At 38.4% G+C, this 27,406-nt stretch overlaps 1 protein-coding gene across 1 annotated transcript in view; it reads right to left on the bottom strand.

Moving 5' to 3' along the window:
• Nucleotides 1–3,773: 3,773 nt before the first annotated feature.
• Nucleotides 3,774–27,406, bottom strand: part of SLC16A9 (solute carrier family 16 member 9) — a 45,814-nt gene continuing 22,181 nt past the window's right edge. Inside the window, exons 3-6 of the mRNA XM_069460599.1 lie at nucleotides 18,606–18,749; nucleotides 9,116–9,211; nucleotides 6,376–7,293; nucleotides 3,774–5,965 (exon numbers count right to left, since the gene is read on the bottom strand). Coding sequence (XP_069316700.1) covers nucleotides 5,787–5,965; nucleotides 6,376–7,293; nucleotides 9,116–9,211; nucleotides 18,606–18,749 — 1,337 coding nt within the window. The 3' untranslated portion in view covers nucleotides 3,774–5,786. The remainder of the gene's footprint in view (nucleotides 5,966–6,375; nucleotides 7,294–9,115; nucleotides 9,212–18,605; nucleotides 18,750–27,406) is intronic.

The following is a 27,406-nucleotide window of genomic DNA, read 5'->3' as shown; positions in this document are numbered from 1 at the left end:
TGGAGGTAAATACTGTCTGTGCCCAACAAGGCACTGTCCAGAGGCAGTTTCCTAGGGTAGCAAAGGTTTAACATGACTATCTTCTCATGATACTCCTAAACACTCAGGTCACTCAATGAGCCACCATGCCCCCCAATCCCAGGAACCTCAAACATCTTCTTAGACACCAGTCTAACTTTCTGATCAGCTCTGGGGCTCTGGCAAACTCAAAGAGGACAGGAATCTTGTCTATCTATTATCTATCTATCATCTATCTATCTATCTATTGCTCACTATTATATCCCAGGTGCCTGGGAGTGTGCCTAACACATACTAGGTGCTCAGTTAAAATGTGTTGGATGAATAAAAAATGAAGCACATGGACCTGCCAAGAAAGAGCCAGACCTGAGATGTCCTGAGATAAAAGGTGTCTTTGTGGCATTCTGATAGTCAAGCAGCCACTCTTGTCAATGCCTTTGGAACTTAAACAGGACAAGACACGGTTCATGAAGTACCTGGAACAATACTGGACACAGAAAAGGCCCTCAAGAAATATGTCCTCCTCCCTCTCTGCTCTGATGGCCCTGCATGCATGGCATCATCCCACTATGTTGGGATTACAATTGTCTTTAGTTGGGTTTCTGGGAAACAGACTACGGTACAGAGTTTGCATGCAGGAAGTTTATTAGGAAGTGCTTTTCAGAAAATCACCTGCTCCTTTGACGTTAGGGTCCTAGAGCCACTTGGGCTATATTAGCAATGCCCTGTTTAAAACTGTAGATGTTCAGGAGTTTTCAGATCTAAGCTGAAGGAATAATGACTTGCATTATCACATCAGGAACTTTTCCAGGAAGAAAACACAGGCATATCTTTGTGGTTATGTAGCTTTAAGGTGACCTACAGCAGGACAGCACCTTAACCACAGTTAATTATTTTTTATTGAAGACATGTTGCTTATTGTTGTAATAGAGGTAACGACCTGAAAAAGGGTAAAATGTTTTATGAGCTGTCTCTTTAAAACCCTCCCATCCTTTTTGGAAATTAAAACCTGTATCCCTGTATGAGGCCAGTAATCAGAGGGGGGGAGGTGGGGGGAGTGTTCTTGATTCTTTGTACCAAAGGAGATGGCTCAAGGGAATTGGAATTTAAACAACAATAACCTAAAGCGGAAAACTCCTTTTAAAAGTTCTGTATTTCTGCTTATATATAGAACGATGGTACTTTAAGGGGAGAGTCTGCCATCCTCCTCATTTGCCAACAAATTAATAAACTTCTCTTTCCTTTCCTTCAAACTGCTTGTCTTCCTCAGTTCAGCTGCAGGGACACATATCGAACTTTCAGTAACATGGTGGGGTTGAGGGGAAACTTCCCCTCTCCCCTTTCACTGAAAGATCAACTCACAGTTAAGGCAGATTAATAAAAGAGGTTTATTTACTGTGTACATGGGCTTACCCAACATCCCAGTGAGGTCCAGAAATTTATATACCCTCCTTTTAGAGGGAAGGGAGAGATAAGGAATATAGGTAATTCTGCTTAGGGGCAATAAATGGTTGTTAGGGAGGATGAATAGATACTTGGGAGAAGGAATGGATGGAGGAAACAGATTGACTTGCAAATTAACCTGAGAGACAGGTATTATATTTAGAATGATTTGGACCAGTTATGGTTGCATTCTTGATCTTCTCTCCTGCAATATATTGAGATAACAGGGAGGGGAAGGGAAGTCAATAGTTCTTTTGATGGGTCCTTCTGGTTTATGCAGATAGAAGGAAAACACTCCCCAAGGTCTGTTAATCTCTAAGGGCCTTTAATTTGAAATACTGTTTACACCCAGGAGTCATATTTTGAGGTAAAATTTCCAGAGCTCCTTCATTCGCAAATATTTTAGAATACCACTTAGAAAAAAAAAACTGATTAAATTAAAAATATATTGTATTTTCTTTTTATTTTATATTTATTATTTACTTTAGAAGACATTCTTTTATTTCTTTTTTTAATTTCTTTTTAATTTCAGAATATTATGGTCAGACAAATGTTTAGGTTACATGTATTTTCTTTTTGCAAGGAGAAAGAATAAAAGTAAATGACTCTTTAGGACAAGGAATGCATGTGGTAAAAAGCAACTCATGTGGTTTAGATCTGCCAGGAATAGAATCCCAGAAGACCTGGCAAGGAATTACAGTCCCTCAAGAGTAAATCTCAAAGGCTGGAAAGCAATGAGGTAAGGGCCCTGAGCTGAAGCCAATTAGCGCTCAGTAAACAAATCAGATCATTTTGCTTTCTGCCTAATTTCAGGCCTACCGTCTGAGCAGCTCAGATGAGAGTTCTTAAGGAAAAAAAAAAAAAAAAAAAAGTTCAAATTCCCAAAGCAATTCTATTTACAGAGTGGATTCTATTTGATTTGTGGACGAACAGTGTGTGTTTTGTTTTGTGTCAGAGCTTCTGAATAGCAATTCCAGAGAAATGTGCTGAGTCATGAATCCCTAAGGATAAAAGATTTTGACAAGAACACGCCTGGGGGAGGCCAGAGCTGTGACAGTAGTAAAGTTAGGGATAACAGAAGGCTCATTATTCTTCTTCTAAATGAAGCCCTTTAATGCAAACATTTACCCTACACCTGTGCCTAGGAACACTCAATGCCTCCCTCAGGTACAGAGAAGCCACACACGTAAGAATAATGACAACAAAAATAATAGCTAAGATTTACTAGACACCTACCATGTGCCAGGCATATATATGGGTCAGCTTATTTAATTCCCACTGTCTCTCTATGATGTGTTTTATAAATGAGGAAACTGAGGCTTTGAGAGGCTAAATAATTTGCTCACAGTCACAAGGGCTCACAAGGACTGAGAGAGAACTTGAACCCAGGTGATCTGGTTGTGGAATCACAGCCTTAAAGAGTATGTGTGCTGCATCCCCAAATATCATCCATGTATTCGTAGATCTTTGATCATTTTAACTGAGTGTGGCTAAACCCCTTACTCACAGAGGGCTCTTACTAACTGGCTTCCCATCAGACACAATTGACTAGACAGCAAAAGGTCCCAAGATTGCTATTAATGAAGGAGAAATTGTATGGCAGTGCTAATACAATATAAATCATGTATTTTATGTGTTCAATATAATACTCTTTCTATGTAAAAGAAAAAAATGAGACCTTCTTTCCTTCAAAATAGAACTCTCCGTTATGTACTAGAACATGCTGAGTTAAGATAATTCTATATTGATTGCTAAGAGTTGGGGCTATCTCAGGTATAGGATTAGTCGGCTGGTACATGTTATACCTTCGGTCATGACCTCCCAGTGCTGGAACTCCTGGTCCTTGGGAACAGTTCCTCGGGGGCGCTTTAAAAATTGGTGGCTGTACCTTCTCCCTTCCCCCATGACATGTTTACCTCAGAGAAAATTAGATCATCACTTGGCTCCTGGGGGGCTCATCAGAATTATAAAATGAGAGTCCTAATCCGTACCTCACAAGGTTATTATGAGGGTTAAACAATATAAACTTGGAACATATTAAGAATTCTATAAATGATTGGTGGCATCATTATTAAGAATCAGAGAGAGGAATCTGTCCTCTTTTCCTCAGGAGGATTTTGCAGGTCTGATATATTAGCTTTTTGGAAGGCAATGTTCAAAATAGTTAAGCAAATTGACTTTTGAATATGCTCTTGTCCAATCACCAAATTCTGGAGTCTGAATTGCACCCAATAATTTATATTTTTATATTCAAGTGAAGTGTCGATATTATTGGGAGGAAAAACTAAGAGGAGAGAAAGCAAACAAACTGATGCCAAACAAACAAACACAAATATTTTATTGTAACCTAAAATTCACCCCCTAGACAATAGATAACACACACATGGGATAATATTAGTAGACGTAGTGAAGATGCATTTGGACAATTAACAACATGGATGAATGTGGAGATGTCATAAAAGTCAAACTTTTTCAGGTTATCGGATTTCCTGAACATAATATTGAAAAAAAGGAACTTTCAACACAAAAACATGTAGTTTTTTTAAAAAGTCACTTATTTTATTTACTAACTTTGACAGTGACTAAAGAATGAGGTACAGAAAACTTTCCAGAAGTCTGAGTGTGGAGCAGAAGTCCAAGGCACCCTGAAGCCCCATTATTGCATTATTGAGTAGATTGAACCCAGCTATGAAATATTCCATGCTCCAGGTTTACTACACAGAAAGGTACTATTTACCTACCTCACAGAGGTGTTGTGAGGATTCATGCTTATAAAGTGCTTGAAGGCGCCTTCGAAGAAAGGCAACATAGAAGTATAAAATAACCTTACGTATTTCAAAAGAAATGAAAACATGATTTTTGGCACAATGGGAAGGGTGCCTCCTATTTAAAAAACACTTGGCTATTTATTTATAAAAGCCCCTTGTGGTTTATTTTTTCATGATTATTTAAGAGGATACATGTTTCTCCATTGCCAATCTTATAACAGTCATTCTCCATCCAGGCTGTGTTACCAGAATCACTTGACAAATTTGTTAAAAATATAGATGCTTGGGCCACAGCCTAGAACTACAGACTTGAAATCTCTAAGCATGGTACCCAGGCACCTACATTTTTAGAAGGATCCATAGGGAATTCTGATGCATACCGAAGTTTAAAACCCATGTCTTTAGGGAAAAAAATCAACTTATTTAACACTGATTTTCTTCCTAAAACATTATTCTTAAGATTATATGAAGTTGGATAAGGGAAGGTATTAATTCTTTATTCCCCTTTTCCTTTCCCATGTCCCACACAGACTCAGAGCACTCTCTCTCTCTCTCTCTCTCTCACATTCTCACTCACTTTTTATTTCTGCCCTTGAATTAAAATTTGATAGTGGTAAAATCTGACAGTAGCAAATCAATGCTTCATTGGGAAGACATGCAAAAACTTGCAATCCATCCCCACTGTGCCCAAAGAAAATGGATGTTTCCCATTTGCCAGAACGGAATGGTTGAAAAATGCATTTCCAATTTGGAAACAGATAAAATCAGCACTTCCTGGGAAACACCAGCTGAGTGGATGCTGACAAACAAAAGTGAGCAAGGTTACAGTGGCCAGCCATGAAGCTAGGCTACGGTGACTACTTTGCTGGTTGGAGTTTGCCTGCATCTTGGCAAACACCTTAGGAACTGAAACGGTTTATGCTCAGTAGGCACCAAACAACATGTGGGTGCTTCATCAAAGTAAATAATGAAATAACGCATAATGAAACTGGTAGCTGTAAGCAAAAGTATCTTTTTTTTTTAAATGACCAGTTTGCTCCACTGCAATTGTTAAGGCTATTTTAACAACCGCTCTAATTTCCTGGCTAGCTTGAAGCCTATTTACTAGCTAGTCTAACACAGAGAAGAGCATGATTTCTTCCCTAATGGCCTTAACACATATCCCATTATGGTGCTTGTATCAGTTTTAAAATAAAAGAGACCCCTCTTAGGTGCCTTGCAGTGGAACAAATGGAGTCAGCAGAGAAACGATACTTCTTTACATAGAGAAAGCCTTCTGCGGCTGGCCAAAATATTTACAATGTTAAGAACCAATGAATAACAGAATACAGAATAGTCCCACTTCTTGGGGGGAAAAAAGAGAAAAAAAAAATACATGACATAGAGGCTACATATACAGTACATAAAGAATAGGATGTGTAAAAAAAAAAAATTCAGAGTCAGCCACAGTGAAATTTTGCTATGACAAATGTCTCGACTCTTGAGAATTAGTTAAAATATTTTTGCTATGTGGTAGCAAAAATAAAACAGCAAAAAATGATGCCTTCCAATATTCTCCTAAACATTAGAGGCAACTTTGTACAAGAAAGTTGTTGGAGCTGGCTTGGGGAGTTGCTTGGTGCATGTATCCCAAAGGGGCAAGGCTGCCAGCAGCAGAACAAATCCTCCCAGCAGGACACAGAAGCCACTAAAATAAAATGCAATGTCATAGGTCTGGGTCCAGTCATAAAACCAACCTGAAAAAACAAGAAGAAAAGAGTGAGTTTCATAGAAATGGAATGAAATGTCAAGCCCAAACCCTAATTTCATCACTTTTATATATAGTTAGGATTAGGATATATAGTCTTTCAATACTTCCAACTTGGCTTCTTGGGAGTTAGAAGATGAAAATCTCTCAAGTATTTGGACAAAAATAAGCATATATTTTGAGTTTCTCCCAAATAAAGAATAAACACAAATCCTATAGCACATATATTGACTTTCTAAACTATATCAAAGCAATCTTAAATAAATCATTTACTATGAGACATTGCATGCAGATTTATTTTATATAAATCTGTGCTATTACTACAATCTGAATTTCTATATCTGGAGATGCTACAATGAAGAACAGTAAAATAAGTTGAATTTAAGATAAATATCTTACCAACAATGGGTGGTCCAAGGCTATTTCCAAGTCCAGCAAAGAACATTAATATTCCATAGGCATGGGCTAATTTTTCAATTCCCACAGTCTTTGTGGTCACGTATGGGAAAATGGACCAATTACCAGTAAGAAACCCTATGATCCCAGAAAGTATTGCCAATGTGACATAAGTTTTGGCAAATGGAATTGCACACAAGGCCAGGCCCATGATGATATAGGTAGCTACATAAAGATATAAGGTGTTAATCCACTTGAAGTCAGCCAGTATTCCCAAAAGGAGTTTACCAACTGCTGTCATAATGCCTATAATGGAAATAAGAGGCATGATAAACTCTTCTTCCTTCACATTTGAACTTCTTGCTACATCTTCCATAAGTAATGAAGGTGGAAACCCTCCAATGTCAAAAAGTAAGATAGCGATGAAAAGTGCTGAAAATACTTTGTTTTTAAAAAGAGTCAAAGTTTCGCCACAGTAGTTTTTATATAATTGCCACTTTCTCTTGGCAAGCTGTTTGCAAAAATATGTCTGTTCTGCAACTTTCTTTTTGTATGTTTCAGGCTCTTTTGTGTGTGCAATGGTTGTGGGGTTTTTATGAAGGAGACTCTCCTGTTTCCAGTCACCATTGGCTATAATGTTCTTGCATTTTTCCTCACCACAGAAGCTCTTGTCAAGAATGTTTATGTTTTCTTCCAGGTTCTTTTCTTTCTCATTGTAAATGGAGTATTTATCTGGTACATTTTCCAGAGGTGTCTTTTCAGGCAAAGGGCAATGAGAAGACTGGAGTGGTCTCATCAGACTGCCACAGGCTAATATATTTAAAGCTAAAGCACCCACAATCAGCAAGCATCCGTCCAGTCCATAGAACTCAATCAGCATCCTCTGCAGAGCAGCATATATAAAAAGGCCAACACTTGAACCTAAAAAGGGAATGGGAGATGGTCAGTCTTAATCCCTTATCATTTCAGGCTCCTAGGACAAGAATTAGTAGTATCACAACTCAATTTATTTTTTACACTGGTATTCATATGTAACTTCATATTAAAATCACAACAAGAATATTGAAGATAACGAGATAATAATAGCAGCAATACTGATAGAACATATAATAATTAACATTTATAGTTCAGACACTGATAACCACTTTACATTGCATGATCTTGCATAATCCTTTTAAGGATCCTGGCCAGGCGCGGTGGCTGACGCCTATAATCCTAGCACTGTGGGAAGCAGAGGTGGGAGGATTGCTTGAAGCTAGGAGTTTGAGACCAGCCTGAGCAAGAGCAAGACCTCATCTCTACAAAATATAGAAAAATTAGCCAGGTGTCATGGTACGTGCCTATAGTCCCAGCTACTGGGAAGGCTGAGGCAGGAGGATCGCTTGAGTCCAGGAGTTTGAGATTGCAGTGAGCTATGGATGATACCACTGCACTCTAGCCTGGGTGACAGAGCAAGACCCTGTCTCAAAAAAAAAAAAAAAAAGTATCCCATTGGGTAGGTCCTATTATTATTCCCAGTCTACAGGTGAAGTGACCTAGGTCTAGAAGGTTGAGAAATTTGCCACAGCTGTAAATGGCATAATTAGGATTCACACTCGGTCAGTCTGACTCCAGGAGCCCATATTTTTAACAAATACCATCATGCAACTGCCTGTTTTGCACTGATTCTGTGCCAGACCTTATGCTATCTACTTATTCCTTTTGGAAAAGCAAATTTTCACATTTTATTTTTTGAGATGAGTAGTATCTTTTAGTTTTAGGCTATTTCTAATGGTCTGATAGTTCAAATCCATTGCTGAATCACCAGAATGAGCAATTCATATTAATATTTTTAATGCATTCATAAAATTATGAGAGAAGTAAAGTGGAGTTTGATAGGATATTTAAATTATAATTTAAATTACAAAATACGCTGGTTTGTACATTCATGTAGCAGTGTGAATACGCCACCTTTTAACACTGATCACACTAAGCAGACTGGAATGCCAAGGTATGTCAGCTCAATTAATTTGCACTGTTTTCATCTGGTTCTGATTTCAATGTTTAAAAAAATTGAATATTTTAAAATTTAAATATCATGTGAAAAAGCAGGAAAAAATAGATCTATAAAAAAACAAACAGACTAAGCAGATTGATGATATGTTTAAAACTGTCATACCAAATTACATCATAACCCCATCAGTGTGTGCCAGTGAGGCCAAACCTGAAGGCATCACTAATGGCATGGACTTGCTAGCAGTACAAACCCATGTTTTTTTTTTGGTTTTTGGTTTTTTTTTTATTTTAGAGCTAGGGTTTTACTCTGTCACCCAGGTTGGAGTGCTGTGTCATGATCATAGCTCACTGCAACCTTGAACTCTTGGACTCAAGCAATCTTCTTGCCTGTCTCCCAAGTAGCTGGGACTACAAGTACACACGACCATGCCTGGTTAATTTTTAAATTTTTTTATAGAGACGGGTTTCCACTATGTCACCCAGGCTGGTCTCAAACTCCTGACTTCAAGCAATCCTCCCACCTCGGCCTCCCAAAGTGCTGGGATTACAGGTGTGAGCTATAATACCAGGTCCAAGCCTAAAAATGTATTTTGCTACATGATTGGTAGCTGGATAATGGTTGGTTAAACATATCTGTGTTTGGTACCTTTTTACTTTGTTTACTTTGCTCAGAATAGGGATAATATTGTTTTACTTTGCTCACTTTGTTTAGAATAGTGACAATAGTGAACGTATTTTGAAAACGTACCTGTTGAAATCAGGCCAAGTGCAAGGCCTCGACGACTGTCAAAATACTGGCACGTAATGGTCACTGTTGCAGTGTATAATAAACCACATCCGAGACCTAAGCATGAGAAGGCATCGCATAAATTAAGACATGCTGCATTACTTCAATGCAGAAACAAAAAAGAAAAAAAGAAAGGAGCAATCAACTATCTCCAATAGGACATTCTGTTGCTGACTGGTTAAAACTGCAGAGCACAGATTCCTAGACTCTTTCCATGTTAGCTGTGCAGCCCCAATGGACACATTGGGAAGCCTCATTTTTCAGCCCCACACCCACCTTAAGGTCAGGGTCAAGTTAAAAACAATCCAATTTCTAAAGAATGAATGAATAATGCAAATGTAAATTAAGACATTACAGAGAGAGGGAAAAAAATGGTTAAAATCACATACCAAATAGCAAAACTTAATTGATCTTATACCTTAGATATCTGTGTCTCTTCTAAGTCCTTGTCCTCAGTTCAGTGTTCTTCCTCTTCTAAATCCTCTAAACACCTTGTTAAAATCCCCTTCATCACCCCAAGCTATTTTGCTAGAGCTTAGCTTGCACACTGCAGTATGCAAAACAAAGGCTTTCAGGCAGGCCCTCTGGGGTTCTCAAATCATCCCAGCATAGTAAAATTTATATTTGTAGGTCTTTATCTTTTAGCCATGCATGTTATCTTATTTAGAAGTAAAATGTAGTGATATCTTTAATTTAGTTTAAAATATTTTCACAAAAATGGAAGCAAATGCAACAAAATATTAACAACTGTTAAATTTAAGTGGTAAGCATGTGCTATATGCTTGCTATAATATTCTCTACTTTTCTGTAAATTTGAATTTCTTTTATAAGTGTATTACAAGTAAATTTCCCTTCTTGAGTTCAAAGGGTAATATTTATCTCCAGATCATCTCCAAGGCTCTTGTTCGTTAATCTTCTACTCCCTTTTAAGTCTCCTTTGGCTCTAACTAATTTACTTTTTAGCCTTTCTTCTGCAATATTCTCTGTTCTTGAGGTTCACTCTAAAAACAGCACATAAACCATAGTCTAAGAACTGAATTTTAACCATAGCCCATTATGTGAATTACTAAGATAATTTTCATTACTTTAAATAGCTGCCTGGGCTATGATTTAAAATAATATACAAGTTTAACAAATTTACTGTGTACACATTTTAGGAAATCAGGACTTAAAACAACTCAGGACTCAGATGATCATCCATAATTGCATAAAAAGTCTTCTTAAAGAAATGAGACAGATAAAACTGTTACACTTAAGTAAACCATTTAAAATAGAGTACCCTTCTGTATGACTTAAGAGAAAAAATACTACCTCACTACCAAAATATGAGTTGGATTAATTTATACACTTGTCATCATTGCATATAGGACACTTCAAGACATGAAATAAGACCTGTTTCTGAACAATCGATTTTGTGAAGCCAAAAATTGTCACCCTTAACTGATACTATTTCTGAAAGCCTTCGGAGGGGGAATGAATTGACTTTTCTGTGATTTGGTTGTCAGGGTTCCGTCAAACGTAAGGCATCGTAGACATGAAAGACAACTCAGATGACTAAACGCCAATGCTAAAAAAGTTGAAACAGCAACCTTTAAATTTTTAACCTTAGACTAAAAAAGTAAAGAATTTTTAAAAAATGATTTCAAGGCCATGGGTTTCAGATAAGATTATCTCACTCTTTTTTTTTTTTTTAATGTAGCAGACATTTGAAATGTGTTTTCTTTATAGTTTTCAAAAAGCAGAAATCTTTTGGTGGCATGGTATCTCCCCACATCTGTATCAAGATGAACTTACACTAGCAATTATTAAAGAAAAGGTCTGTGTACCCCTACAGTGGTCCTTGAGATCTTTCGTGGAGTTCATAAAGTCAAAAGTATTTTTATATTAATAGTAAGATATTCTCTGCTTTTTTCACTGTGTTCACATTTATGCTGATGGTACCAAAAGGGATGGTGAGTAAAACTGGAAAAGCCCTATCAGAAATCAAGGTATTGGTTGGGCGTGGTGGCTCATTCCTGTAATCCTAGCACTCTGGGAGGCCGAGGTGGGAGGATCACTTGAGGTCAGGAGTTCGAGACCAGCCTGAGCAATAGCGAGACCCCCATCTCTACTAAAAGCAGAAAAAAATTAGCTGGGCAACTAAAAGTAGAAAAAAAAAAATTAGCCAGGTGTGGTGGTGCATGTCAATTGTCCCAGCTACTCGGGAGGCTGAGGCAGGAGGATTGCTTGAGCCCAGGAGTTTGAGGTTGCTGTGAGGTAGGCACTCTAGCCCAGGCAACACAGCAAGACTCTGTCTCAAAAAAAAAAAAAAAAAAGAAAGAAAAAGAGAAATCAAGGTATTTGTACCAAACTTTACACTCTGTAGGCTTCACCACCACACACAATAAAAACAAACTTACTTTAAATGTTTCATCTGGATTACAATAATTGCTTCAAAGAAAAGCACTTAAGCAATTGATTCAGTAGACAGCTAAAATGGTTACTTTTTCCATATAATCCTGCTTTTACTTGAAAGAATATCTGATAGACACAAAAGAAGGGAAACAAGGGAAGCAACTGACATAATTGCCACCAATGATAAAATCCATGCTTTCCAGCAAAGAAATTAGCATTTTAGAAAACTCAGATCTGCCACCATGAATTTGACAGCTTCCCAATGCATAAAGATTTTCTGACATGCTTGTTGGCAATATTAACAAAATTAATGTTTTTATGTTTTATAATGATGTGGCAACATTTTTTAAGTTCTTGAATAATTCAGCAAAGAAATGTTTTTGAAATGACCAATGCACAATGTTATATAATTAGGTGTAAATGAAGATCTATCCAAAGTACAGCATAAATAAATGGATTTAATATAACAGAATATGAAAAGTATACAGATGTGGTATTAAGTTCCACATTGCAATTAATCTTTAGGATACTACTACTTTCCAAGTTTTGGTATGATAGGACGGCTTTGCTAATAAACTAACGGAGAAAAAATAAACTAGCAGAAAAAGGGGAGAGAAAGATTGCTGTGTTTAAGATTAACCACATCGGTCTTAACTTGCTGACTTCAAGATTAACTGCCTGCTGAGATTGTTTTTACAGCATTTGAAAGAGCTGAGCAAACAGAAAGGGAGTGTAAATCCTCCTCCTTGACGCCTGCCAGACCAGACTGGACAGGCCACAGTCCAGAGGAGACTGATAAGAAGAAAAAAAAGAGGAAAAAACAAACATCTTAACATCTCACAGCTATCTCCTGCTTATCAGTCTACTGCAATAAACTTTTCTTTACTCCTTTATAACCCTCAATAAATACCCCAAGCCCCTTAGCTTTGGCCAGCACTTCTTTCTTTCCCTTGTGCTGAGCCTTTTCCCTTTCTCTTTAGGGGAAAGTAAAATAAACTTTATTCCTTTAAAACTATCCTAATCTTTGTGCCAAGAATTCTTTCTCCATTGACGCCATGAGCTCCCCACTCTAACATGGTATAGTATCAAAGAAGAATCTTTAATTACCTGAAAAGGCTATTAAGAAACTTTTCCCTTTCCCAACTACATCTTTGTGTGATAATAGATTTTCTTCAAATACTTCAATCAAAAAACATACTGCAATGGATTCAGTACAGAAGTACATATGAGAATCCAGCTGTCTTCTATGAGGCCAGACATTAAAGAGATTTGCCAACATGTAAAACCATGGCACTGTTCTCATTAAATTTTGTTTTGCTTTGGAAAACAGAGTTATTTTTTATAATAAATGTGTTATTTATATTAACATGTACTGGGTTTGTTATCTTTAAATGAATTACTATTATAAACACATACTTATAAAAAATTTTAAGCTCTTAATGCAGTAAATTTTAATAGAATATGTATAAGCATAATCTACATAATGAAAAGCTCCTTGGGGTCCTAAGCAAAAGATTGTAAAAGGGTTCCAAAACTAAAAAATTTGGAAACCACTGGCTTAAAGCATTCCTTAAAGCATTCCCTGTACTACTGACAATTCAAAACATAAATAGTGGTAAAACATAATTATTTCCCTTTATTTAAATACGTAGAAACTAAATACATTTAGATGTTCTAACATTGCGTTTCTACACTTTATGTTCCATTTCACACACCTCTGGGTGAGACCACAATGTCAGGGCACTCTTTTCCCTCATCTCCTCACATCAAACCAGACATCAAGGTCTTTACGACACCCACTGCCTAAATTATCCACCTCTGTCTCTCTCTCTGCACTGACGCTACCTCAGTTCACTTCCTCATCTTTTCTGATCTCAACTGTGGGCTCAGGTGTCTCAGCCTCCAGTACTTTTTCCACCAATTTGTCTTCTAAACATACTGTCATACTGTCATCATCATGTCATGCTCTTGCAATAAAGACCACATAGTGCTCCTGTAGTCCCAGCTATTAGAGTAGCTGAGGTAGGAGGATCACTTGAGCCCAGGAGTTTGAGTCCAGCCTGGATAACATGGCCAAGACCCCTGCCTCTAGGAAAAAAATTTAAAGATCACATAAAACCTTTTACCGTCTGTCCTGTTACATACCATGCTTTGACATATTTGCAACTCCCCACATGATCTGTGCATTCTTTAACAAACATGTATAAAAAGCCTGCTGGTATCCATTCTATTTCACACCTCTGAGCACTTGAGCTCCTGGTGGTTCTTCTCGCAACACCCTCACTCCCCTTCCAACCTGTATCCACCTAACCACATCCGGCCTGTGCTTCAAGACTCAGCTCAAGTGTAGATCCCTGCATGAAGCCTCCTTTAGCACCCCTTCTTCCATGCATAAATATTAAATACTACACCAGCACTGGATGTTGGCTTCATTTCATTATTGCAGCAGTAATGAAGTAATGTAATGCAGTAATGTAGAGCAGTTTGAGCCAGGTGCCATTCTGAGAGCCCAGGTACCAGGAGACAGCAGGCATGCCTGTAACCACTGTGCAGCTCTGAGGAGTGGAGGAGCCCAGGCACCACATGCACCCCTGGGAAGGTCCCCATTGCCCTGCTGCAGGCTGTTGTCGAGACTGAGATGTTAACAGACAGCATTTTCCACAGTTTCTCACCCACACTGCTTGCCTAGGTGGAGCCCCAGCCTTTCTGGTTACAGGCCCAAGGTGCCATCTTGGAATTTTGACACTGGGCTGCACCCTGCCCTTGGGCTGAGTTTGGGCTGATGCAGCTACGACCCCTACCTGGCTAGGAAGGGGAAGGGAAACCAGGCTTTCTAGCACACATCCGGGACACTGCCCACCGTCCTGCAGACAACTGCTGTGGGACTGAGTTTTGAATGAACTGCACTCTCCATAGCTTCCTACCAGAGCAGTCTGCCTGAGACAGGCCCTACCCTCTCTATTCACAGGCTCAAGGTGCCATTTTGAGAATTTAAAGCTGGGCAGCAACCTGCCCTCAGGCTAAGTTCGGGCTGCCTTAGCTGCAGTCCTGCCCAGCTGAGAGACTGAATGAAAGTAGACCCCTACCTCTCACCCTATACAAACATCAACTCAAAATGGATCAAAGACCTAAATGTAAGGCTTCAAACAATAAAACTACTAGAAGAAAACATAGGGGAAACATTTCAGGATATTGGTCTGGGAAAAGATTTTATGAATAAGATAAAGCTCAAAAGCACAGGCTACAAAAGCAAAAATAAATAAATGAAATTATATCAAACTAAAAAGCTTCTGCACAACAAAGGAAGCAATCAATAGAGTGAAAAGACAATCTATAGAATGGGAGAAAATATTTGCAAACTACTCATCAGACAGGGGATTCATACCCAGAATATGCAAGGAACTTAAACATTTAAACAGCAAAACAATAAACAATCTGATCAAAAAATGGGTAAATGATCTCAACAGACATTTCTTAAAAGAATATATACAAATGCCCAACAAATATTAATATATAAAAAAAATGGGCCACATGCAGTGGCTCACGCCTATAATCCTAGCACTCTGGGAGCCGAGGTGGGAGGATCACTTCAGCTCAGGAGTTCCAGACCAGCCTGAGTAAGAGTGAGACCTAGTCTCTACTAAAAAATAGAAAAAATTAGCTGGTCGTCGTGGTGCGCACCTGTAGCCCCAGCTAATCAGGAGGCGGAAACAGGAGGATTGCTTGAGTCCAAGAGTTCAAGGTTGCAGTGAGCTATGATAACACCACTGCACTCTAATCTCAGCAACAGAGCTAGACTCTGTCTCAAAAAAAAAAAAAAAAAAAAAGAAAGAAAGAAAGAAAGAAAGAAGAAAAGAAAAGAAAAGAAAAGAAAAAGAGACAATATTCAACATCACTAATCATCAGGGCAGGAAAATGCAAATCAAAACCAGAATGAGTTATCATTTTACCCCAGTTAGAATGGCTATAATGAAACAGATAAAAAATAAATGTTGGCAAGGATATGGGGAAAAGGGAACTCATATACATTGTTGGTGAGAGTACAAACTAGTACAGCCACTATGGAGAACACTATGGAGATTCCTCAAAAAACTACAAATAGAACTACCATATAATCCAGCAATCCCACTACTGGGCATTATCCAATGGTAAGGAAATCAGCATATCAAAGAGACATCTGCAGCCCGTGTTTACTGCAGCACTATTCACAACAGCCAAGATATGGAATCAATCTAAGTGTCTAACAACAGATGAATGAATAAAGTAAATGTAGTATACAGACAAATGGAATAGTACTCAGCCATTAAAAAGAATGAAATCCTGTCACTTACAGCAACATAGATGGAACTGGAGTACATTATATTAAGTGAAATAAGCCAGGAAGAGAAAGTTAAACACCACATGTTCTCACTCATATATGAAAGCTAAAAAAAGTTGATCTCACAGAAGTTAAAAGAACAGGAGATACTAGAGGCTTGGGAGGGTAGCGGGAAAGGAGGGATGGGGAGAGATTTTTTAAAGGATACAAAATTACATCTAGATAGGAGGAATAAGTTCTAGTGCTCTATACCACTGTAGGATGACAATAGTTAATGATAATATATTATACAGTTTTGTGCTATATATTATATAGTTTCTATATATATTATAAATAGAAGGAGGAGATTGAATGCTCCCAACACAAAGAAATAATAGATGTTTGAGAGGATGGATATGCTAATTACCTTGATCTGATCACTATCCATTATATGTATTGAAACAGCACTATGTACCTATACCACAAATATGTATAATTAATATGTATGGATTTTAAAAGTTTACATTAAATTTAATTATTTCAAAAATTCTGGCCAGGAGTGCTGACTCATGCCTGTAATCCTAGTACTCTGGGAGGCCTAGGTGGGCTGATCGCTTGAGGTCAAGGGTTCAAGACCATCCTGAGCAAGAGTGAGACCCTGTCTCTACTACAAATAGTAAAATTATCCAGGTGTGGTGGTGTACGCCTATAATTCTAGCTACTCAGGAGGTTGAGACAGGAGGATCGCCTGAGCCCAGAAGTTTGAGGTTGCTGTGAGCTCTGATGACACCACTGCACTCTAGCCGGGGCAACAGAGCAAGACTCTGTCTCAAAAAAAAAAAAAAAATTGATTTTGTTCTATTCATGATACAAATGCTATGGCATCACTCACTTTTTTTTATCAATTTTTAAGTCAGTGGCAACTTTTGATATATACTCACAAAAGCTATTCCTAGATTAACCGTGAAACCATGTATAAGAGTAAAACCCCATGAAATTTTAAACAGCTAGTCCAGAGTTTGGGAAAAATGCCCAAATCATCTTATGACATAATGATTCAATTTTCTATGTAAATGAAGTATGTCCTAAAAGGAAAAATCCAATGTTCATACATAAACACAGATATCTACATTTTTATTTTTATTAGTTTAGACAAAAATGCAAAAGTATTATTCAATGAAGATTCTCAAATTTTACACAAGAGATTAATGTATTTGTAGCCACAGATTCAAAATCATATTAAGCACTACAGGGAATATAAACTACAAAACATATACCACCTACCCTCAAAGGCCTAATAAGTGACCCGTTTAGTCTAAATAGATTAAGATCTGAGTAGTATTAAGGTATGTAGTTAAATTAAAAAAAAACTTTAAAAGTCCTAAAAGCACCAAGAATTATTAGGAAAATGTAAAAGAGGTCACGGTCTAGTGTCAGACTGAATAGGCCCCGCCTCAAGTCTCTTAGCTCTGTGACTTTGGTTAGTAATTTTTTTACTTCTCTGAGCTTCACTTTCTCTCTCTGTAAAATAGGCTCTTATTTTAGATGAGACCGTGTAAATCATTTAGCACAGTCCTCAGCACATGATAAGTAAGTACTCTGTGAATATTAGCTGCTATAATTTCTATTATTTAGTATTGGGGAAATATTCCCAAGTAGAAAAGAGCAATGTTGGTAGTCAGCAAAATTAGGCCGTTTCAGACACCAAAAAAACTTTTGAAAGCTGGAGGTCATCTTTTTCAAACTCCCAAGTAAAGCTGTTAGGAGTATCAGGTATGGCTATTCTTAACACTGAATGCATTTAGTATAATACAGCACAAAGATCTCTCCCCCAAACCGTCAGTGCTCTCAGGTTCTGAGCCCTCTCTTCACTTTCTTTTCCAGCAAACAATATCATCACCAATCATCCTCATCAGTCAGTCTCCTCCACTCCTGCCTTATCTTTAAAAATAATAACAATAAATGCTTTAAAATCTACTTTTTACTTCTGCTGTGACTTTTGATTTGGACACTGGCAACAGATGCTGTGAAATGCAACAGCTATTTTTGAACACAAACCAAAGAGTCCTGCTTGGGCCAAGTGAGGCAGCTCATGCCTGTAATCCCAGCATTTTGGGAGGCTCAGGCAGGAGGATCATTTGAGGCCAGTAGTTTGAGACCCGTCTGGACAACATAGCAAGACCCCGTCTCCACAAAAAATAAGAAAAAATTAGCCAGGCGTAATGATGTGCCTCGGTCCTACCTATTTGGGAGGCTGAGCTAGGAGGACCACTTGAGCCCAGGAGCTCAAGGCTGCAGTGAATGATGATTGAGTCACTGCATCCTAGTGTAGACAACAGAGCAAGATTCTGTTTCTAAAAAAAAAAAAAGAGCCCTGATTGAGCACCTGATAGGAAAGGGGCCACTTCCTAAGTCAGTGAGAAGTGACAGATGTCAGCGATATCTAACTTTTATATTCCCCCCTCTGTCATTTTTCCTTTTTGTTCTATACAGAGACAAGGTCTGAGATGAAAAACCTTCCTGCGCTTTGCAAGGAGACATAATATGAATTTTAGAAATGTGTTTATCCTTTCAAACGTTTTGATTCACTAGGCAGATTTTTTTATTAAAGCAACAAGTTTTAGAAAAACGGTCATTGAATCATGCTATTATATTAGTGAGTGTTTTCACTCCTTTATGTTAACTGAATAATAAACCTGACACGGGTAAAATGATGCATAACTCTTAGGTTAAAAAAGTAATAGTGACCAGGTTCCTTACCTACAACAATGCCATAGGAAAAAAACAAAAAGTAGATATTGGGAGCAAAACTGCTCAGCATCAGACCTCCAGCCACCATGAAGCCACTGAAGATTGTGACGGGTCTTGCTCCAAAAGACGAGACACAGAGACTGCAGACAGGACCTAAACAAAGAAATGAAACCTTCACTTATTTAACAGCAACCTCTTTCCCACAACCATATGATCCACCCATCATAAGTTCAAAATAATTCTTTCCATCATAAAACAACAAAAATAAGCATCTTCTGAGTATTTACAACATGCAGACACTATGCAAGGTATTTCACATAAACGATCTCATCTCATTTAAATCTTCCTGCAACCCTGAGGGGTAGACACAATTGTTAGTTCCATTTCCCATTTCTTTGATAAGGAAATTAAAGGATGGTAAGATCACATAGTTAAGAAATGAGGGCTATGGAGTCAGACTTTATTCAAATTTTAGCCTTGTTACTTGCTAGCTGTTTGATCTTAGGCAATTTATTTGATCTTTCCTCATCTGAAAATTGGAATAACGGTACCCACCTCATAGTGTTACCATGCCCTGTTGACTGATGATGGGCAAAAGTGACCATTACCTGGAGTTGTTCTATGCATAAGTGGGCAACTGCTCATGCAATAGAATTTAAGGGATATTGAATTCTTTCCCACTAGCACTGTACCCGAAAAGTACCCAGAAGTACAAAGCTTAGCATACTAGAAATAAAAAGACATTAAGGGTCATTCAGTCTAATAGTCTCATTTTACATGGAAGGAAACTGAAGCTCAGAGAGTTTGTCCAAGTCCATGGTAAAAGAAAGAACCAGGATTTGGAAGCAAAGAAAAGCATACATTAATTAAGTTGACAAGAACCTTTCCAGATACAAATTACGATGTCCAATTTTCAAAAAGCACACCCACTAGAATGGTTAAAGACAGGCAATAGTGTTAGCAAGAATGTGGAGCAAGCAGAATTTTCATATACTGCTGGAATTATCTCCTGAAGTTGAACATAGCACACTGTAAAACCCAGAAGTTCCAATTCTATGTATATATCCAATAGAGATACCTACAGCCAAAGTCGTATACATAAATGTTCATAGCAGAATTATTTATAATAGCTAACACCAAGAAACCCAGGTGTTCATCAACAGTAGGATGTATAAGTAAATTCTGGTATATTCATACAATGGACTATCACATGGCAGGCAGAGTGAAGGAGCCACAACTATACATAACAATATGGATCCACAAATATACACAACAAAGATGCTGAGTGAAAGACACCCAACACAAAGAAGTACAAACCACATAATTCCAACTATAAAAAGTATCAAAACAGGCAAAACTAATCTATGGTTGGATGTCAGGACAGTGATTATCTTTGGGAGGAGCTGGGGAGTTATACTCAGAAGAGAGCAAAGCCAAGCTCCAGGGTACTGCTCACGTTCTGTTCCTTGGTGTGAGTGTGCTGATTACAGGGGTGTGTTCAGTTTGTGAAAATTCATCAAGCTATACTCTCATAATATGTAGACTTTTCTGTATGTATCTTTTACTTGTTTTTAAAGCAACCTCAAACAGAGAAATGATGGAATCCATCCACAATCGCATTGTTAGTAAATGGCAAAGCCAGGATCTGAAGACCCCATGCCCAACATTCTTCCCAATACCAGAGAATCTCTTAAACGCATGGCTAAGTCCAGATAATGGCCACCAAGATACACTGAGATCATAGCTCCCAATGCTTGTGGCTCTCCCACCTTCCTCCCTGGCCCTGAACTGGCCCCTGGCATGATCAGGCCCTCTTGTGTGAGCCAGTGCAGAAGAGTACAAGACAAGCAGAGGGAAATTGTCTGTGTCAGTGCTTTAAAAGGAAAATCCATTTGAAAGACCAAACTTATCATCCAATAGTTGAGCTGTCCATACACCCAATGAGAAATAAGTAGATACTTCAAAAATAGAAATGGTTTTACAGGAGTCAAATTTCACAAATGGATGTCTGACAGGATAAGGCATGACCCTTCTCTGTTTGTTACCAAACTGCATGGACATTGACAGTCAGTGTTCACAAATTTAACAGCACAAGAGGATTGAAAGACACAGAGAGTATTATTGGCATACTTGAAAAGTTTCAAGTTTCATCCACAAAATAAGACTTTAAATCTATGCATTTTAATGCATGTTAACTCCACAAGGAAACTCCAGAGCTGGGGAGTCTGGGGGTGGGAATGAGGGCTAATAATTTTATAGCATGTACAACTAAAACCACTGTTCTATAAAATATATAGCCTTGTTATCAATTGTATGATAAATGCTTACATCATTTTTGCCTAACACATGATTCTTTGAAAAAAATTTAGGTATCAGAAAGAAATGAGCAGAAATTATTTCGCAGACGGAAACAGCAAATTGAAAGCCATTTTTTAAAAAAAAAACAAACAACTTTCACACTGCCATCTACTGCTTACTTAGAGAAAAAATATCTTGATGTTGGAGATTCAAGACAAAAAATTTTAGAGCTGAAATTTTGGAAGTTGGAAATGATCCAAACATCTTAATTTAAAAATGATGAAACCGGGGCTCAGAAAGGTCACATCATTTGAACAAGAATCCAAAGCTGATCAATGTTAGTGTGAAGGCCAGTGTCAGCCCAGCATTCTCACCAATTGAAAAGTAGTTTAATTGGTACCTTAATTTTCTAGAAATCAAAATATTAGTAAAGAACATAACATCAATGTGTTTTTGTTAATATCTTACAGATTACATAGTTTTAATTTATGTTACATAAAAACATAACCTTTATGATCAAGTGATATTTAAAAATTTAGAGCAAATTATTTTACCCTCATCCTTAGAGCCAGGGTATATTTATAGATTCTCTTTACATAGATTTAATCCACAATAGCCTCATATTTCATCAATAACAATTAGGGCAAAGTACAATGAAGTGACCACCAAGTCACATCTGCAAATCTTGACACATTTATTTGTTTAGTTCTTTGTAATAAAATGCAAAGTCTCCAAGATGATAAACCATGTATTATTTCTCAGCACTGGATGAGTTTCATGAGACAAATTAAGCCAAAGGACTACAACCAGCGGAGATTTCTTATTATGTTTCAGGTCTTTCACTTTGCAGAAAGGATCTTTGGAACAAAAGTTAGTTAAACCAAAACATGAAACAGTGATTCCATACATTTGAACCTGAAAAATTTTAGGAAGAAAAGAAAGGGATTGCCAATTTTTCATTTAACAAGACATTTTTAAAATGTAATAACCATCTATTATTACCACCACTTCATTAGAGAAGAAGGAATATTTGAATAAGGAAATAGTGAGAAGGCTGTAATTTCAGAATAAAATGCAAAATAGTAGGAAGACAGCGGGAACCACACACATACACACACACTCCACATATCATTGCCTTTATATTCATTTTGCCCTTGGTAAAAGTTTTACTTGAACTTACAGTTGCCCGAATACTGGTGTTTGAGAGCCATCACTACTGTTTTCGGTATTGGTGATTAGGAGCCATTGTTGTTGTTACGACTTTCTGGTTGGGAAATTAACCTTGACTGGTTGGTGGGACTGAAAATCCTGAGCTGGACTGTTAAGTAGCAGGGCTGGCAGGCAGCACAGAAGAATGGCCTAAGGAGGGTGGAGGGCAGAGGGCAGAGGGCAGAGGGCAGTGTGGGGCACTGGGAGGGGAACGGTTCTGTCCTTTCTAGGTGGTATACAGGGCCCTTAAAAGATATTCTACCCTCCTGCATAATGGCCTGGCAACATTTTTGGCACAAATACTGACACATTCCCCCCAAAAAGGTAAAAACCCATATGTTAAGGAGAACAAATAACCCTACAAACCAAAGTGAGGGGTGAAGAAAGAAAGGAGGCCGAAGATGGGATTTTGAGCATTGCAACCTCTTAAATACAAAACAAAAAATAGAAAACTCTTTGTTACTCAGCTGTCTGCAAGCCGGACTGATTGATACCACTTTCAGCCGATGATGATGGGAAGGAAAATGAAAACTCTACCTTAAAAAGAATTTTGTTATCACAGATGAATTAGAAAAATTTGGGAAGAGACAATACAGTTCAATTTTTGCTGGCTGTTGAAGTTAGCGCGGAGGAAGAATGCATTACAAATTTTAAAATATGTTAGCAACATTGTATTTAGTTCTGTGTTAATCAGACAGAAAAATGAATAACTAGCCATTGTCATTCCTTCAATATTTACCAAGCATCCACTGGAGCTGTACTGTACGATACAAACATAAGGAGTCACACATGTGAACCGCATATGAAATTTTACACTTTCGAATAGCAACATATGAAAAATAAAAGGAGGTGAAATTAATTTTAATAACATATTCTGCCAAACTTAATATATCCAAAATATTATCATTTCAACATTTCAACATCATTGAGATATTTTTCATTCTTTTTTGTGCCAAGTCTGTGGAATCCAGTGTATATTTCTTACACCTATAGCACATCTCAATTCGAATGAGCCACATTTCGAGTGCTCAGTAGCCATATGTCCACTGTATTGTAAAGCACAGCACTAGAGTCTCATATCTCATTAGAAGACACAGAAAACCATGCACAATCCAGGGCCTAGACCAGAGGCAAAACAAACATATTTCAAGGATTAAACTAAAACCAAAGGCCACCGTCAATAAGCACCAAAAGGAAGGTTCAAGACAGTGTGTTTTGGGATTTCAGAAGCGAGAGATCACCTAGGGCCAAGGAACTGAGCCTTGAACAGGGCCATGGAGTATAATTATGTCAGCCAAAGGAAGGAAAATGCATTCTAAATGTAGGAATCAGAAACGTAATGTGCTTTTCTAGTTTGAAATTATTATAAGGTAGCTCTGAGAATGAAATTATTCCCTTTGGGAAATAAAGTCAACCTCCATGCACTTCTTTCTCCTAAAACGTTTCACAGTCCCAAGAGTGGAAGGACGACCAGGTCTGCTGCATTGAATCCTTAAGTTGGCCAGTGTACGGTGGGAAATAAAATATAGCAGTAACCAGCTTGTAGATCTGCCGTGCAGAAGGGATTTCCTAACAAAGTGAAGCAGTTGGGTCCGTGAAAGCCCTGCTCCTCCACCTACAATGCAGGGAGCTCATGGCGTGGGCTTCTTCAAACTGGCAAGTTCCTCACTCCTTGTTCCAGCTGAGACTGTGAACCTCAAGTTCATCTTCTTGAGAAAGAGAATGACACTGAGGCCGTTCTCACTCACTGTATTAACATGGGATAAGTTTACTGACTCACAGTATGAGTCTGAAGGCCTTTAGAGGAACTGAGGACAAAAGTGGGTGTGAGGACTATTAAATCTGCTGAAAACTACCAAAGAAAGATCTTCAGTACAAAACTACTGAAGAAAGATCTGCCTGCAATTTTAGCCACTAGGTTGTCCGAGAAGCAGCCCCACCCTCCCTTGAATCTGAAGAACAACATCTAGCCAAAGGCACTCTAGCTCATCTTAAAACAATGCAAGGCCATTCAGTTACCTTCCATTCCTCCTTTATCAGTCAGGTTTCAACCAGAGAGACAAAACCAGTAAGAAATATATATTAAGAGATTTATTACAAGGAATTGGCTTACAAGATTAGCCAGACAATACTTGCCTAGCTGGGCAAGTCGAAAATCTGCAGGGCAAGTCACTAGGAAGGGCATGTAGGAACTCTCAGGCATGGTCTGAAGTTGCAGCCACAAGCAGAATTTCTTCTCCTGGGAAAGCTCATTTCTGCTCTTAAAAGCCTTTCAACACATTGAATCAAATCCATCTGGATTATCTAGGCTAATCTACCTTACATAAAGTTAACTGATGATGAACTGTATGCACAGCTACAAAATACCTTCACAGCAACACCTAGATTAGTGTTTGCATAACCATGGAATGTAACCTAGCCAAATTGACGCATAAAACTGACCATCATACCTCCCAACACCAACCCTCCTCTCCAGCCAAATTTACTCAGCCCAAACACATCATCTGCAGTGTGGGCTCCAGGACTTTGCACACAAGGACTTTGCATGAGCTGCCCTCTCCCTGCCTGTTCACCTGTGACGGTCCATCTTTCCATGTGGCCCACCTTGAAGGCTATATCTATAAAACTGCAGATTGTCTTACCAATGCTATTCTCCTTGGTATTTATAAAGTCTCAAATTATTAGTTACCTTTTTTTCTATCTCTTCCCTGAGACTACGAACCCCGTAGAAGCATGGATATCTTGGCATCCCTACCACAGAGAAGACCCTACAAACATATGTAACGATGATGAGTTCCTTCACAATGGATCACCCAGAGAGTAGGATCCTTTTTATCCCCAGCTTTACTCATCCCAAGGATTATCTGGACAAATAATTTAGGCAAAAGGAAGAAGTATTTTCTCCTGAATTACTCAGGTTTCAGAGAAAAGGAATTAAGAATTAAGGTTATGAAGAGTGCATATTTTTTCACAGCTCTAATATGCTATTATGAGCTACTATCCAAATCTAAGTTTGTCAAAGATAAGGAGTGGGCCTTTCCATTTTAGATGCTTAGACATAATCTCAGCAAAGTTCCAGCTCTCCCTCCTGCCCATCCTAAGAACTGTCTTTGCATTTCATCTGCCAGGGTCTTTCCTTTAGAGGTTCTGCAGTTTGGTTGGAACTGCTTGGGAGAGTCGTTTTATTTGTGAGCAATTTGTTCTCTGATAACTGAAATTTACTGAGTACTTACCATATGCCAAATACTATCTCAATTATTCTACACAACAATCATATGGGGTAGGTACTTTTATTAGTTCCAATTTAAAGATAAAGAAACAGGCTTAACAGGTTAGAAGAAACCTGAGCTCAGGTGCCACTCCTCCCATTGGAGAAAGTGTTTCCTCTTGGGCAGGTCATTAAACCTTGAGGACAATAGCACCCATCTCAATGCGTTGTTATGAGGATCAACTAAGATAAAGTAAGTGAAAGTGGCTGCTATTGAGCCAGGCACAAAAGGGGCACTTAGAGAACTTCGGGACAAGTACATAAAAAGCAGAATTTTTATGTTGCTTGGAAAACATACTGATGCTGCTGTGCCTTGCTCAATTATAAAGCTGCAGAGGTTGGATCAAAGAATCGGTCAAGGTTGACACCTAGTAGATCTTCTCTGGATAAAACTGGATAAAGAAAATAGTTGGCCAGCCGTGGTGGCTTATGCCTGTAATCCCAGCACTTTGGGAGGCTGAGGCAGGAGGATCATTTGAGGTCAGGAATTTGAGACCAGCCTGAGCAACAGCGAGACTCCGTCTCTACTAAAACATAGAAAGAAATTAGCCGGGCATGGTGGCGCATGCCTGTAGTCCCAGCTACTTGGGAGGCTGAGGCAGTAGGATCGCTTGAGCCCAGGAGTTTGAGGCTGCTGTGAGCTAGGCTGACGCCATGGCACTCTGGCCCAGGCAACAGAGTGAGACTCTGTCTCAAAAAAAAAAAGAAAAAATAGCTAATGTTTCTCAGATACCAGATGGCCTGCCTGCATCAGAATCAACTGAGGAGCTAAAGTGCAGATTCCTTACCCTCATCCCTGACCCACTGATGTGTATAAAAGTGGCTCTTAAGACAAGCTCAAATAATTCATATATGCCCCTGAATTTAAGAGCAACTGTGAATATGAATATATGTAAAGCTCATCTTTTCTCAAAAAGATGTATGTAAATACATATGTATAAGTTCATATTTTATCAAAAAAGGATAAAAGATGTCCATTTATATGTTTTATTTCCCATCAGAACCAGGGTCATTGGACACATAAGTTATTTTTCATGATTTACATGGCATGAGCAGTGCTACACCCAAGCGGAAACCTACAGTAGTTCCCTTTTGAATAAAAAAAATTCAAACAAATTATACATAAGAGAGTTATCAAAAAGTGTAAGACTGAAACCTAAATAAAGAGAGCTTAAGCCAGTGGTCGTTCCCAACTAAAAATCATTTTTGGGACTTTAAAAAAATTCATGTGTCTGGACTCCATTATAGACCAACTGAATTAGAATGGTTGAGGGGCGAATCCAGACAATTCTATGCTGAATTGTCCTATAGATGATTCTAATTATCACCTTGGTTAAGAGCCACTGATAACCACTTGAGTCAGCAACATGAAATATACTTGTTTCACTTCCAAGGTGGTGATGGTCCATCTGTTTCTCTGCAGAACAAGGTTGCTAAGAAAGTGGATGGTCAATGTGGCTCACACACTGCTAAACACTTCCTGTTGATACTATAATATATAAACATAGTTTCAGGATTTGTCTCTTAATTTATGTTATAAATAACCAAGAGAGGCCAATATGAAAAACAGTACATTGGGTGGAGTCAGCTATGCTCAGACCTGGACACAGTATCTAAAGCACATATATATATATACACACACACCCATAAGTGGTAGCTCTTACGGTCATCTTCCTCCCGCTGCCGCCAGCACCACCACTTTCTCATTCTTGAATCCCCTGCTCTCCTTTTTCTATGTTCACCTTCAAAAGCTTTGAGCAGCGAGTCAAGGTGCCTCCTCATCTAGCTGATGACGTTGGGCCTAGAGGGGTTAAATGACTTGCACAAGGCCACTCACTAAATGATGGTAGAGCCAGGACCTGAATTTGCCTCTGAGTGCAGCTCCAAACTCCTTCGAGTTCTTATTCTCTCCCTGACTTTGGGCAAGACGCTCTATCTCCCCAGCCCCTCCACACAGGGCCGGCTTCTTGCATTTGTGACCAATGCAGTTTCACAGGGTTTAGAATGATCCTGCTATTAGGAGGCCCAGCTATTA

Source organism: Eulemur rufifrons, chromosome 28 (genome assembly GCF_041146395.1).
Source record: "Eulemur rufifrons isolate Redbay chromosome 28, OSU_ERuf_1, whole genome shotgun sequence".
Classification (NCBI taxonomy): Eukaryota; Metazoa; Chordata; class Mammalia; order Primates; family Lemuridae; genus Eulemur; species Eulemur rufifrons.
Note: the sequence above shows the minus strand (reverse complement) of the source record. Positions and strands in the feature narration are given on the sequence as shown.